Consider the following 16,009-nt stretch of genomic DNA (forward strand, 5'->3'; position numbering starts at 1 on the left):
AAATTCTGTCAAGGGAGTCTTCATTATTGTTTTCAGGTCTATTTGCTCTGCCATGTTTTTGAGCTGTAGGTATTTGAACCAGGGTAGTTGTTGGTTTAATTTATTTTCTATATCTGATTTTCCCAGTATGCCTAAATTTGAGGCTATATCGATTAGCCTTGTTATCTTGGTTTGTTGTAGTATTAGATTGAAGGATGAATCCTGTCCTGGGGGGAACCACGCTTGATTAATAAAAGAGGAAAATCTAGACTTCCCTGGAACTATTCTGTCCTTATACTTGTCTACTTTCTTGAATATTGGTTATCTATACTGCTGTGGCTTAAATCCTAATGGGTAATGCTTTTGGATTGATGAAGCCAAATATTTCTGTCTGCCATTCAGCAAAAGATTTCTGATGAAAGGCAGGAACAAAAGTATAATACAGTGTATCTTTGAGAATACACACTGTTGCATGCTTACATTATGGATGTTTTTCTCTGTAGAAAATAAAGTAGTAGCTATATACTCCCACTGAAGCTTTGGTCTATGGAATATTCTCTAAAAATTTCCAGTTCTGTGGTCAGGAGGAGGAGGAGGCTGCAGTTGCTTTCATGATTTTAAATGACCGAGGATGTACATTTCCTGGAATTGAAGTTGTAATAGTGAACAGTATGTTTATTTGAAAAGTTGCAAATGTAAATGGTGGTAGTGTTAACTTTCTCTTTAATAATCAATGTGAATTTTGATAGTTTGTATAGATATTATTGCAACATTTTTGCTTTAGGTATTAACTGCCTTGCTTAAAAATCTGACTCACGATTATTTTGTACCGAATAGATCAATTCATGTTTTTTGTTATTGCAATTAACAATACGAAACATTACTCCCCCGCCCCATCACGTTCTTTTGCAGCATGTCCCAATGGCCCTTCATCTGCATCCCCGGAACCAGAAGGGGCCAGTACAGGCCTGGTGCCAACCTCAACTGCAAGTGCTGGGTTAGAACAAAACCTCGAAGGGTCAATATCAGGAGCAGTTGTACCTGCAGCAGCTGCTTTGACTACACCACCAGTGTCCAGACAAGTTCAGCCAGTAACTCCTGCATCACAACCACATCATCCAGCCAGTCAAGGTCCTCTTCCACCTGGGTAAGAATTAGGTGCTCTTTATATCTTGTAATATCTGCTTATTTCTAATCAAGCTTTTTTACCTAATACAAAACCTCTTTCATTGTTTTCCCAGTGAGTTGGTTATTATGATAAGCAATTTGCTGGTACTGCTGTTTTTATTCTTCCAAGGCAATTAGCTCCCACCGTGGCTACCAATTCTGTAACCATCAAGTACTGTACTTGCTGCATGAAAATAGGTGCATTTGTTTATACTATGGAAAAGTAGCACACAGTGCAGCAGTAGTAAGTAATCAGCACGAACAATATGGTTTCTATAGGGTCTCATATGTGACATCTATAATAACAGTTTGGGAGACTTTGCCTTCATTCTCTGCCATCACCTAAAGCTTTTATAGTGCTGAATACACTGGGATTTAGAGCTTCGGAACTGACCTCTGTAGCAACAAAAGTGTCAAAACAGCAAGACGGTATGCTAACCTAACATAGTTGGATGGCGTGCTCCAGTAAGATTTTAGTATGCCTATGGAGGAGAATGAGTATTGCAGTAAATGGGTGCAAGTGAGAAGATACACTGCTTCTAAACAGTAGAATGAATATTTGGGTGAGCTGGCAAGGCTGATTCGGCCTAATTTATGGGGAACCTTTCTTGTCTCAGTCCAACATGGTATAGTGCAGGAGTAGGCAGCATTCAAGCTTGCATAGATTAAGAAGCTCTGTACCTGAAATGTGCAGACTGAGAGAGCATATTCAAAACAAGTAACTTGTGTCCTAGTTGTTCAAACAAACAAACACACACAAACCTCTTGCTCAGTAACGTAAGAATTGCTTTCTTGGCTTAAATAAAGTCATTAAACATTCTGTCATCTTTGGAACTATCAGGCATTTGGTAGATAGTGGTTTACCCTCTGCTGAAATACACAGACCTGGACCCAGGAGATTGAGCAAGGCTTTGAAGACAATCTTAGAACTTGTGGGGTGATCATGGTAAAAAAGGTAAAGGTGCAAGCTCCAAGTCATTACTGACCCATGGGGGGAAATTGAATCACGACGTTTTCTTGGCAGACTTTTTACAGGGTGTTTTGCCATTGCCTTCCCCAGTCATCTACACTTTACCCCCAGGAAACTGGGTACTCATTTTACCAACCGTGGAAGGATGGAAGGCTGAGTCAACCTTCAGCTGGCTACCTGAACCCAGCTTCCGCCAGGATCGAACTCAGGTTGTGAGCAGAGCTTGGACTGCAGTACTGCAGCTTACCACTCTGTGCCAACCAGGCATTATTTCTCAACCAAACATAACTTAGGGTATGGTTTAAGAGTAAAAGTGAGCTAATCTCCTGTGAATGCCACTCTAAGCTCCTTGGAGGAATGGCCATATGTAAATTGTGATAGAAAAGTGATCAGTAAAACATGCTACTAAGCAAGCATACATTTTACACTTATGGAATTTGCCTCATGGATTATACCATATTAATGATAAAGATACATCCATGAAAAGATGATCAATCCTCAGTCTTGTGCAGAGTTAGATATATATTAGGCAGCACCTTTCTATTAAATGTAGATATTTTGTTGTCCTAGTATTAGAACCAATTGCAAATCAATGTGATAGCAAGGATGCAAGTCTGAATAGATTTGAACAATGAACTCTTTGGATGTTTCTAGTTGGGAGCAAAGAATGGACCAGCATGGTCGAGTGTATTATGTAGATCATGTTGAAAAAAGAACCACGTGGGACAGGCCAGAGCCTCTTCCTCCAGGGTGAGTTACTCATTGAACCAAGAAAGTAACTTTCCAGTGGACTTCCATGCTAGTCTAAAATTTCTATCTTTATGTGGCTTAGGCCATTGCTTGGTGATTGGGGAGCATCTTCTGAATTTGGCCTTATTGTATTGTGAACCTTACTTAAGTCTAGTTAAAAAAATTGGTCAGTGGCTGGGCAACTGCTGCACAGGTTGCAGAAACTTATGATGCTCCCAAACAGATGCAGGAGGACCCATAGGAATGGATCTGATATAGGCAGACCTATTGCACTGCTTGCTGCTCCATGATTCAAAAAACTGGAGGCAAAATCATCCCAAGGCACAGGGAGTTTGCATGTGTACAATAATGCACCCTACAGCTAGGGTTGTGATTATGGTTTAATTTAATCATTTTATGCTACTTTTATGATTTTACCATGTTGTACTTCATGAACTGCCTCGGGCAGGTCTCTGGTGAGTTGGCATATAACTTGTTTAAATACAGGTTGTAACTTCTAAAGTATGAGGAAATGGCCATCTTGCTGAAAAGATGGGCTGTGGTTGTGTTAGATACTTCCCATGAATTTAAAGTAAAGGATGGCTAAAGGATTTTATTGAACTGTTAAAATATTCATGTGCTATCTTTCTTCAACACAATGAAATAATAAATTTTCTAGCTGCAGATACTAGTGGCTCATTCAGAACTTAGCTGAAGAACTATGATTCAAAATAAATCAAACTACAAAAGTTATGGTCATAGATCCAGAGGACTTAGCCATGTTAGTCTGTAGCTGCAAAATAGTAAAAAATCCAGTAGCATCTTTAAGACTAACCATCTTTATTGTAGCATAAGCTTTCAAGAGCCACAGCAATCTTCGTCAGATGTAAGAAGATGAATTGGTCTCCTTGCGAGTAAGAGAATTGTGGGGGAAATTAGCAAGCAAGGAAGATGGCTATGCAAGAAGCCGGTAACTACGGGATCTTTTTCATCAATGTCTACGGGGTCCCTTTCCAAAATAGCAAACGAGGCTGGTGCTTAAATATCAAAGAGAAATATTTTATTGAAAGAGGAAAATGCATGCACATACACACAGGGTAAATAGTAAAAACGGTTACACACACACACACCTAGGAAGCTAGGCAGAAGTTGGAATAGAGTGAGGGAGGGCAAAGTATATCTACCTATCCTGAAGAATAGTCCAGTCCACGGGGGAAGAGGGCAGCTTCAAACGCCAGCATTCTCAGCCAGGAGAGCAAGAGGCTTGGGGCAAACCTCAAGGGAACAGCGCTTTGGATCCAGTAAGCGTGTACAATTTGAATGGGGCCAGAGCACTACTCTTACAGGGTAAAACGTGCCCTGAGGTGGGAGATCCCACCTAGCTGTTGGAACAAAGACTCCAATGGTCAGTTCCTGGGAGTAACAAAAGGTTTGATTACCTTGATTGGTAGCTGCCAGGGCGTGTGAAAGAGAATGCAAAACTTGTCCTGGCTCTGCACAAAAGGGCGGTTCGTTAATGAAGTCCACCAGAGCTAATTTGATGAATTTAGTTGGGGAATGTACCTTCCCAGGAATGAATTATAAATACTTATGAATGCTAGTTGATTCTCTCCTCAATCATGGGCAGGAGATCTCATCACGGAAGGAGGAAAAGGAATGTGTTAAGTGGGGATGACTCTGTGAGACCTTTGTTGCGCTGGATTCCTTTAGGGGCTGGGGAGACTGCAAAACTAATCACCACGAGTCTCTCCGCATTTACATGCCACATTCCATTCATGCCTGGATCTCCCAGGCGGGACTCAGCAACTGTTAGCTGGAATTCCCCTGGCTGCAATTCAAACTGCCATTTTAAATCCAGGGGCCTGTTGACATTTAATATCACAAGTAGCTGTTAAATGGCTGTTAAAGATGGTGGAGGCCGGGCCGACTGCTTAAAAGAGCTGTGGCTCTTACAATAAAGTTGGTTAGTTTTAAAGGTGCTACTGGACTCTACTGTTTTGCAAAAAATATGGAGATCAGCTAACAGAGTGGCCAAGAGATGGTGCTTAAAACTGCTTTTTCCTCACTCTTCTAGCAAGACCGCAGAGCTATTATGCTGACCCACTTTCTCTTTTACATAGAACAAGCTCTCCTGTTCCCCTCCAGTTGCCTATTGGTAAGGTATTATGAGGTCAATGCATGCATCTGAATATCTTATCTGTGTCCTTTAGCTGGGAACGCAGAGTTGACAACATGGGACGGATTTATTATGTCGACCACTTTACCAGAACAACAACCTGGCAGAGACCAACTTTAGAATCTGTTCGGAATTATGAACAATGGCAGCTTCAACGCAGCCAGCTTCAAGGAGCTATGCAGCAGTTTAATCAGAGATTCATTTATGGGGTGAGAATACTGATTGTGTTGAGATTCATGTCCATGTGCAGGGGAGCGGGGTTTCTAGACCTAGAGAAATATTTCCACATGTGGCTCCTTATTCTGTCAGTTGCAAATACACAGTACTAGTGGTATCGGATCAAAACAAGCTGCATTTAGATAAGCACTGAGGCAGTTGGCAAGATCTGTTTTGAAAACAGCTTTTGATAGTCAAAGTTTGATATAATTTGGGTCCATTGAGTTCTGGCCTAGGAACCTTGTTCTCAGGACTCAAAATTGCCTCTGGATCAAGTTAAGCAATCTGTTAATGCTCGCTAACAGTGGATTTCAGTGAATCTCCTAGTGTAATGCCTGTAAGTGGGGACTTGCCCTGCAAGGGGCATGGCTCATCAACTTGATGGATCAGAGCCAAGCTATTTTCACAAAATAATTTTTTAAAAATCACGCTTTGTTTTTCGTTAACACTTGGAAACCCTGATCTCTCTTGTAATGCAGTTAGTTTTGGCAGAAGAGTCCCTTGTATTGAGGAGGGCTTCTAATGCTGGCAGAAAATGCCACCCTTATTGAAATAGATCTGCTGGATCCTGCCTCTTCTTCTAGCCTTCCATTTCTGTTGTGTGTTTTTTTTTTTTTGAGCAGTGCTCATGTTGAAACAAATGACAGTCCTGCAATCTAGATGAGTAATCAGAGGAAATGCGCTCTTCTCAAGATTTCTAATGTTGATTGGATATCTTAGATTTTTCCATCAATGGCTGTTGTATCATCTTGTGATTGTAGAATCAAGATTTCACTCAGAACAAAGAATTTGACCCTCTTGGTCCTCTGCCACATGGATGGGGTAAGGTCTTTACACGTGCTGATCCTCAAAAGCATTTAATTTCCATTTACTTTTTTAACAAAATGGAGATCTGGGTTCATTTTTCTAATTAGCTGGTCAGTACCAACCAAGAGTACACACAGCATGAAACAAAATTCCTTAATAAGTTATGAAATATCTAAGCAATTAATGTTTGGGTGTGGCCTAGAGATACTCTACGTTGTATTTTGTCATTTATCTTCAGCTAAGAGGAAAGGCCAGATATAAATATTTTAATAATTTTTAATGCGTACGTTAGGTTAGTTTGAGGTACACTAATTTTTTTATCTTCTGAAACAAACTTGTATTTTATTGAACTGGAAAGTGATCATGTCACAGTGACTTGTGATGTATCTTGTGAGATACACCAATGATCTTCAATCAGTACAGTCTCTCAACAGTATTATAAGCAAACCTAGGTCACAAGGGAAAGGCAGTATATAAGTATGCTAATAAATACTTGGTTTAGCTACCACCAGATGTGTTCTCTATACTTCAGTGATTCTGGACATCTGATAAAATGAAGTAGAGTTTACCTGAGTCTATACACAATCCAGTATAGTTTCCAGTTCAGAGCTTTTGGCATAGTCATCTGCAAGCTGTGTGCATAGATAAGGCAAAATGTATTTAAAATGTTAAAATAGTGTTCAGCATAGAAAATCAAAGCATAAAACCATGTATTCCGTAGATACTGTTCTCTTGTCATAGAGTTGATTTCCAAGACCAGGGTGTATTTATCACTTTAGTTTCAGAACTGCGTAAGTCCTATCTAGGCCCAAACAACCAATAGGACAGTTTGTCTTGCACTCTGTAGACCCATGCAAGGCCCTCCCTGAAGTACTTGTTCTTGGCTGGGATAAAGAATATTTTCTTCATTCTTTTGACAAAGTCTGATAACAGGAGATAATCAGTGTCAAACAAATTTGCTCCTTTCTTGCAGCTTGCAGGAGTGCTGGATATTAAGTGAAATCTGGCCAAACATAATTAAAGTTGTCCAAAATTGGATCCAAAGTTGCCCTTCCCCAAGTGGAAGGCACACCCACATATGCAAGAAGGGACTTGCTTTTTCAGCTTTTCTGTTCTGGCTGTAGCTCACACATGTTTTTGAGGGTCCCTTGATACTCAGGATTAGCTGTTTTGGAGCTGCAGATGTTGCAAAAGAGAAGAAAAATCTCCATTCTGCCAACAGAGCTCCAATCACAATTCTTTGGATCCAAGCAATACACAGTCCATTCCCAAAGTCATCCTTGTGTGGAAGGACTGGTATGCAGCTCTCTCCTTCTGATATACACTATAGTATACTGGATATTACTTAAAAAGTGAGGCCTCTGTGTGCCTCCTGTATCTTCACCCTCCTTACTCTCTTGTACCCATAGCAGAGACACGGCTGGAATGGAACACAAATGTTGCATATATCCCATATACTCGGGGATCTTCATTCCTGCTTGTATCTGACAAAGGGAACTTTGACTCTAGAAAGTTTACATCCTGAAAACCACTTTGGTTTTGACTCAAATCTATATGCCCCATTGTTAATAGTGATCAGGCATGCTTAAGTACATGCACACTGATAAAAGGAGACAAAGCTGTAGTGAGCCCTATGCCAGTCCCTCCACACATGCGGATGCAAGATCCACTTTAAGGCATATGCAGTTTATAGATAAATTGCACTGTAAATTCTAACACAACCTGAGCAGCATCTTTGAATTTTTAATACATTTGCCCTCATTTTAGACAACTGTCTCATGAATAGATTATAGGAAAATTGCTAAAGTGAATAAATAGATCTATTTTTTTAATCAACGTAGACTTACAAAACCGGCAAGAGAATGGTGAATTTTATCTGTGGAAATTTCAAGGCTGGGCTTTCCTATGGTACTAGAAGACAACTGATGAAGGGAAAGGGCTTAGATTGCAATGTACTTTTCATTAACACATGCAGACTCATACGTAACAGTCAATTGTGGTTTAACTATACATGTCTGAACTTAAGGTTAATGTCCTTCCTTTTCTCCCTCCTCTCTCTTTGTGGCAAACTCTGTTTTTCCTTTATGTTTAAACTGGGCATACTATGGATTGAGCAAAGCATAGCTTGCCTAGAAACTAGGAAGGGGCTGTAGCTGCATGCAATCTCCAGCTAAAATGATTAGGTAGTAGGTGGCAATCTCTGCTTAGAGAGCTGATGCCTGTCAGAGTAGAGATCTGCTTACCTTGATAGACCAATCATCAGACTTTGTTATAAGGCCAATTCATGTTTATACGTATATAAACTATAATTGCAAACAGTGGTTTGATCACAGTTTGCTATTTGGGCTTCCAGGCATGCTATGTTTTGCTCAGACCTCATCTTGCTAGGGTCACATGTCATAACAATCCTTGGCTTGCTAAGAAGGAATCCTACTGCTCAAAGAAAAGGCAGCAATGAGTATGCAAGCCTAACATGTACACTCCTGAGCTCCCAAACCAGGGGATTGGAATATTGGAAGCATTATTGCTCTACTGAGTGAATATTTAGATGCCACATGTAGATTGTTCCTGATTGACTTTTAAAACAAATACTGGATTTACATTTAAATAGAGACCCTAAAAAGTCTGATGTGCAGCTGAATTGGCTTTTTCAGTTGAGTATAAAAACTAATATTACTTTATTTTCTGTCAGAAAAGAGAACAGACAGCAATGGCAGGGTATATTTCGTAAATCATAATACTCGCATTACACAGTGGGAAGATCCCAGAAGCCAAGGGTAAGATTTTTCTCTTAATAGTATTCTAAAGCTATTAATTTTTTCTGAGTGCAAAGAGAAAACCAAGTTAACATCAACTACTAAAATAAGAGTGTGTGTTTGTGTTCAAAATCCAAGTAGTAGTAAATAAGAGAGCACTTCCTTACAATCGAAATATTCAGGAATGTGTATATAGAAATAATTAACAAAGGAAATCTACATATTTGCACCTAACATATCTTGAGAAAAAAATTCATGTAGTGTGTTGGTTGGCTGAATTTGTGTTTTTTATATTACAGATAATAACTGGCACCTAAATAGGTTGTCATACTTATTACCTTAAGAGCTGCTCTTCTTTTATGAGCTACCTTTATAAATTATAAGGGATAGAGATTCCAAGGACCACTTGTGCTGTATCTGTTACAGAGGAGCGTTTCAGCTCTTCCTTTATATTGTATCCCCTACATGTGCAATCATGTGCACAAACACGTACCAAAAAGCTCTGGAACAGCACTCACTAAGGCACGAAGGCTTGATGAGAAGGGAAAAATCAGAAAACTCACATGTGTACACAAGGAGCTGTATGCAGCATATGGGCCTTTTGGGATCTTTAAACGGCTTGTTTTCACTATATCTAATAGTAAACTGGTCATTCCCCATGCCAGTCAGGAAAACAGCAAAATCAGGCCACTGGTAGACAAAGACTTAAACATATTTTGGGTCACTTCTCAGGTAGACTGAAAAACAGGGCTCTATAAATTCTTCAAAACAAAAATAAACCCAAACAAATAGCTTGATAATGAGAACTAAACATGCTCAGAGGCAAAGCATGTTGAGAACCATTTGGAGGAAAAGGTGGGTTGGAGGAAGATTAAGGTAGCTAAGTCTTCTGAGAATTCAATAGGGTTTGAGGTGGGGAGAATTTCCAAATTATTCCCTCTCTTGCAATTCCTTGTAGATTCCCAGTTTGTTAAGATCCTTTTAAGTGATGGAAGTATCACTTTGAAAAGATCATGTATGTATATAATATCTAACAATACAGATGTTTAAAACACTAACTAAAGGATGTTATATTTATGAAACTACTTATGTTCATGGCTCTTGGCTTTTCAAACAAAGGGAGAAATGAAGAATGACAAGGTTTAGTTCTGAAATTGCCCAGAATGTTTAAGAAATAAAAATGAAAGTCTGATGTCTTAAAAATGAGGGGATTCAGCAAAGGAGTTTTCAGTTCCCTTCCTTCCTATGCATCTGTGAACTCTTGCGGTGTCCAGCTCCCAGATTGCTTACCAGAGCAAAACGCAGTCAAGTGAAATTTTGCCGATTAGTTATTGGTTTTTTGCCCAGTTGTTTTTAAACAACTGCGAGCAGTTTCACAATCCTGCAGTTTTGGCAACACGCAGATTTGGCAACTCCAGTGCCTTAACTGAGATTCCTCAGTGCCTGTATTGGATTTTTGTTATGCAATTCTGGGATCATGGGAACATCGCTCCATTAATTTTATCAAAGATCCTCATTTTTTGACAAATAGGCACCAGAGATGGAGGGTAGGAACTGATTTCTTGGATGCAGAACTCTGCAGTTTCTCACAGGAAACTTCAGGAAACCAATAATTATAGTTTTTTTTAATCTGTGAATTGGCAATCATGGAATTTTGTACCCACCTAAACAAATCCACAACCTAAAGATCATGGGAACTCTGGTAACTTTGCCTAGGCTCTTGGCTTTTTTCTGTGATCTGGGAACAAAAACAGAGCAAACAACAAGCAAATCCCCCTGCTATCTGTAGACATCAGAGAGACAAGATAGTAGTACTAAGTATTGAACACAAATTTTGATGGAAGATGATCATAGTGGAGCCTGTGGAATAACCATAAATGAGTTCTTTTGGCTAGGATGCCTGGTGTAATTCTACTTTTATATTCTGATCACAAGTAATTAACACTTAATATTTGTGGTGTAGAAGAGGGGGGAAATCAAAATAAGCTGGCAAACAGTTTTATGGTTTGTTATTGGTTAAATCTCCCTTGATTGTTGGTATAACTAATCTTTTAATTAGAATTGGCACTCTACTACAATAAAGTGTGAATAAAAACAGAGCATCTAGTGGCTTGTGGTACTGTATAATGTGGATTCATACCTTATGTGCATCTGTTTCTGCAGTCAGTTGAATGAGAAACCTTTACCAGAGGGCTGGGAGATGAGATTTACTGTGGATGGAATTCCATATTTTGTTGATCACAATAGAAGAACAACCACCTATATAGATCCTCGTACTGGAAAATCTGCTCTGTAAGCTTCCATTCAGTAAAACAATCTATTATTGGGGTCTATTACATTAACTCTGGGATTCTAGTATGATTTTACAATAGATATTTTAGTTTTGTTACTTGAAGGAGTAATGTTTCACACCTGTCAAAAGGACATGATTTTAGTGGCAATATACGTTAGTCAATATATTTGTCAAGTCATCCTGGAGACAGTTGTGTTAAATTACTGTTAAACATCCTAAGTGAACATTAACAGTAGATAGCTACCAGCTCAACCATGTATTGTGTGGGCTTTGACTTACTATATACATAATCTGTAGCAGTGGTAAATCTAAGAAATGAGAAAAGTGAAGTGTTCAGTTTCTTGGAAATGCTGTTTTTCAAAATTGGTTTAACTCTGCTTCTTCAAGGGCTATCTCCCTTCTGTATGTTGTGTTACATCCTCTAAAGTGCACCTGTAAATCAAAATAGGATAATAAATTCAGTCCGAAGAATTGTAAACATATTGTTCCTTGCAGAACTGTTCTTTCCTGTCTTATGCTGTATCCCTGCCACCAAAAGTAACAGTACATGTTAGGCAGAGGACACTTGGGAAAAGGTAGACTGCAGTGAAGATTGAAGCCCTACTGTGAGATTGTGGACTCCCCTTCCTTGTGCACATTGGGACCTTCCCATGGGCATATATCCTATCACTCCTCTGCTTAGTCAAATTTAGAACTTTGCTCCAGCCTAAGGAGCTTGTCTTCATCTCAAGTGGCTCTTCCTCTACTGAACTTAAATTTTTGCTCAGGGGTAGGATGCATACCTGTGAGATGGATCCTACAGAAGATCTCCATGTGAGCAGAAGCACTAAAATTATCCCTCATTGTCTGCTTGTGCCAAGTGACAGCAATTGGGTCCCCACTAGGGATGTGCAGCAAAAAAAGATTCAGTTTTCCTGTTGCGTAATTTACAAGCGGGGAAAAGAGTCAGAAATAAGTGATTTCCGAAGTGGCAAGCTGCTTTGGAAATTGCTTATCGGCCTGCTTTGATATGCTCCATAAAGATTCAGAGCACATGGAAGCTTGCCCCCCGCAGGTTCCTCTTCACTCGATGCCGGTAAGAGGGAGGAATTCCCCCATCTCCCTGGCAACGGGTCAGTGAGTGGCGGTGTGACAAGTTTAAACTTGCCCCGCTGCCGCTTCCTCCTCTTCACCCAATGCCGGGGAGACGGGAGATCCCCCTGTCTAGCCGGCATCAGGTGAATGAACAGCAGCGCGGCAAGTTTAAATTTGCTGTGGCCGCCACTGCCTCCTTCACCCGATGGAGGGGAGACAGGGAACTTCCTCCATCTCCCCTCCATCGAGTGAAGGAGAAAGCGGTGGCCCAGCAAGTTTAAAGTCACACCGGCCACTGACTTTTTTACTCAGTGGAGGGGAGATGGGGGAATTCCTCCATCACCCTAGCATCTGGTAAATGAGTGGCAACGCAGGAAGTTTAAACTTGCCGGGCTACCTTTTTCTCCTTTACCCGATGGAGGGGAGACGGGGAAATTCCTCAGTCTCTCCTCCATTGGATGAAGGAGAAAGCAGAACCTAGCAAGCTGAAACTTGCTGGGCCACCACTGCCTCTTTCAACCGATGGAGAGGAGACGGGGAACTTCCTCCATCTCCCCAGCATTGGATGAATGAATGGCAGTGCAGCAAGTTTAAACGGAGGGGACATGGAGGAATTTCCCCGTCTCTTCTCCATCGGCTGAAGGAGAAAGTGGCAACCTGGCAAGTTTAAACTTGCTGCACTGCCACTGATTCACCCGATGCTGGGGAGATGGAGGAATTTCCCCGTCTCCCCTCCATTGGTTGAAAGATGCAGCAGCGGCCGCAGCAAGTTTCAGCTTGCTGGGTCGCTGCTTTCTCCTTCACCCAGTGGAGGGAGATGGAGGAATTCCCCCATCTTCCCTTCATCGGGTGAAAGAGGCAGCGGTGGCCCAGCAAGTTTAAACTTGCTGCACTGCCACTCATTCACCTGATGCTGGGGAGATGGAGGAATTCCCTCGTCCTCCCCTCCATCAGGTGGATGAGGCAGCAGCACAGAAAGGGGCATTTAAACTCTGCCGACTTGGCCCAGCTACCTGGTGGGGAAGTCACCGCCAAGCAGCTGAATCTGGAGTTTAAATGCCCTTTTCCTGCTGTTGCGCAACGGCATGGAAAGAGTCATTTGAACTCCTTGACCTGAAGCTTCCCGAAGCGATGCAAATCGCTTCGGGAAGCTTTGATTTGGGGTTTCCGAAATGGGCCCAGCATGCTGAGGCTGATTTGGAAATCCTGAATCTTTGTGAATCGGGTCTGATTCAGGTATTTTTCCCGAATCAGAAACCCAAATCACACATCTCTAGTCTCCACTATCTTTTCTGCATGCACAAGACATAGCCTAAATTAAATAAAATCATGCAAACTATATGTTCATTCCATTAATACATATGCACATCTAGTTAAAAATTATATTAAAATGCTACGTGTTACTGTACCAAGTACATCTTCATTTTCAGTTTCTCAGTTACTGGATCCAAGCCATTGTCCAAAAGGTATCCTTTCCCCACATTTACTCTCTTCAGTTGGGTGCCCTATTTGAAGGAATTAGAAGTAGAAACCATTATCAAGAATAATTTATTAACTGTAAGAAAGAATGGGGAAAGGCTGAAACAGGTTTGTGTTTAGTATATTGGAAGATTCATATTTTGTTAACTTGTTTTTGTAAACTGGGTATCTGCCCAGGTGCAGGTTAAGTGAAGTATTTAGTAACTTCAGAAATGTTTCGAAAAAGTAATTATGCCAATATGTTCTTCCCAAAATGATGCTTTCCGGTTTTATAACTGTTAGTTCAGTTAACTTAAGCAAGGCACTCAGAAATATGATGAAGTTAATGTAAATGGCACAGTAGTGGTCCATGTATGTGATTTTGCTTTCTTTTTCCAGAGACAATGGACCTCAGATAGCCTATGTTCGTGATTTCAAAGCAAAAGTCCAGTATTTCCGGTTTTGGTGTCAGGTAACTTTTATTTCGGAAATTTTTTTATGAAGGTACAGCTTCTCAGTAACATCCAAACAAGCATTTAACTGTATTTTAGGATTAGTTATCAGAAATACATGTTATATAACATATAACACACATGATTGTTGATGCCATAAGGCTCCTGTACTACTGGAATGGAGTGATCTTTGTAGTAGTGGCAGCTCACAACTACTTCCACCAGTGAAGGCAAGGACATTAAGAAAATATAGCCTCCTCCCTCTTGTCTCTGACACAAATGATCATAAGTGTCAAATTATAGATCAATTTGCTACCAAATAAAATGATTTTTTTACTTGAAAGCATATCTTATGGGCAAATCCAAAACAAGAAGTTGGTGGGTGAAAGGCATTAATTGCACCAGCAAAATAAGTGGCTTACTGGATGACTATCCAAACAAGTAAGGTTACCTCTTTAGACAGAAGTCTAAGCTAAAACAAACACGCTGCAGAAGTCTAAACGCTGCAGAAGTCTAAACTAAAACAAACATGCTGCAGCTGTTAGCTGTTAGTGTTGCAAGATAAAATTTGTGCTTGCATCACACATTTTTCACCCTTAATACTATTCACCGCATCTGACTAGGAACAAATTGCAAATAAGCTTTTTAAAAAATTTCAGCTTATTTCTGTTACAGAATATGAGTAAAGATAATCTGTCAGTATCTAAGGTATTTTCTCATGTTCAGTTGAATGTAAAACTGACTCTGACTTCTGGTTTCCAATGTGATATTGCAGGACACAATACTGAGTTCCGTGTTCAGAGTTTCTATTTTATTTAATCTTTGTTCTTATTCAGGGTTTGTTATATTCTGTTTTCATTCTTTCTTGCCTCACTTCATCTCGCTTTGCTTTTATCTCCCTTTTTAAGCTTTATTGGCAGTGTTTTTTTCCCTTTTTTCCCCCTTCCCTCCTCAACCTCCTCTGCTTATTTACGCAAGAGAGAAGTGAGATGTCTAAAGAATATGGTTGCCAACTATTTTCTCTTTTAATTTATTATTTTTCTTTTCTTTCTTGAGGTTTTGACTGTGATAAACTATTGCTAGGAGAGATGCAAGGAAAAGGCATAGTATATTCTTGTCTGTGTGTGGTTGTCATTTCATCTTGTGTTTATTTGAGTTAAGTTCTTGAGGCTTTTTTTAGTTGCATTTATTTTCTGTTTTAATAATTATAACTCTGGTTTTCTAACTGCTTTTTGGTTAGAACCCAGGAGATATTTAGAGAGCGAGTGATTGCAAAGGGCCATTTTATCAGGGTTTTGTTGTTTTCCTGGTTGAGTCAACTCAGGTTTGTTGGTTTTATTGTACTATTTTAATGACTGAATATAAACACAACTAATATAGTTAATTATTAATTATTGGGTTTCTTTTATCCATCTATTCACTATAAACAGATTTTGGAATAGGGAGGAAAGGAGAACATCCACTAGAGGGAGATTCCCTCTCAGTGGGTGAACAGAGTTGTATGGAAGATTTTTTTTGGAAAACTGTCTGTATGCTCACCTATGAATCCAAATAAGTCTCACTGTCCTGAACAAACTACCTTAGTATTTGAAGGGATTGATGATGACTGGTTAAGAAAGGAGGGAAAAGGAGCAAGTAATTATTCCCATTGTTTAAACTATTGTTATGGAAATGGTAGACAGAGTAAAGGAGATACGTTGGGAACTCCTGGCCAAACAGATGCTTCCAGTCGCCCAACCTTTAAAAAAGAATAATGTGATATAACTCAGTGTTGTTCAAAAGACTCGGGTATATAGCCATTACATCTGGCATTGGATGCATTTGTGTGTGAAATTAACAAATCACTTGTTCACAATTCTAAATTAATTCCTCGTCCCTGTTCAATAATTCTTAATTCTCTTCAAAATTTACAACTCGTAAGAAGAAACCACA

General features: G+C 39.9%; 1 protein-coding gene across 2 annotated transcripts in view; it reads left to right on the forward strand.

The window, feature by feature from the left end:
* The window catches only part of ITCH (itchy E3 ubiquitin protein ligase), a 99,356-nt gene that overhangs the window by 57,354 nt on the left and 25,993 nt on the right, over nucleotides 1–16,009 (forward strand). For both annotated transcript variants that reach the window (XM_054979592.1, XM_054979591.1), the window contains 7 exons: nucleotides 892–1,126; nucleotides 2,771–2,866; nucleotides 5,056–5,230; nucleotides 5,999–6,059; nucleotides 8,737–8,821; nucleotides 10,964–11,092; nucleotides 14,025–14,097. In XM_054979592.1, coding sequence (XP_054835567.1) covers nucleotides 892–1,126; nucleotides 2,771–2,866; nucleotides 5,056–5,230; nucleotides 5,999–6,059; nucleotides 8,737–8,821; nucleotides 10,964–11,092; nucleotides 14,025–14,097 — 854 coding nt within the window. The remainder of the gene's footprint in view (nucleotides 1–891; nucleotides 1,127–2,770; nucleotides 2,867–5,055; nucleotides 5,231–5,998; nucleotides 6,060–8,736; nucleotides 8,822–10,963; nucleotides 11,093–14,024; nucleotides 14,098–16,009) is intronic.

Source organism: Eublepharis macularius, chromosome 5 (assembly GCF_028583425.1).
Source record: "Eublepharis macularius isolate TG4126 chromosome 5, MPM_Emac_v1.0, whole genome shotgun sequence".
Classification (NCBI taxonomy): domain Eukaryota; kingdom Metazoa; phylum Chordata; class Lepidosauria; order Squamata; family Eublepharidae; genus Eublepharis; species Eublepharis macularius.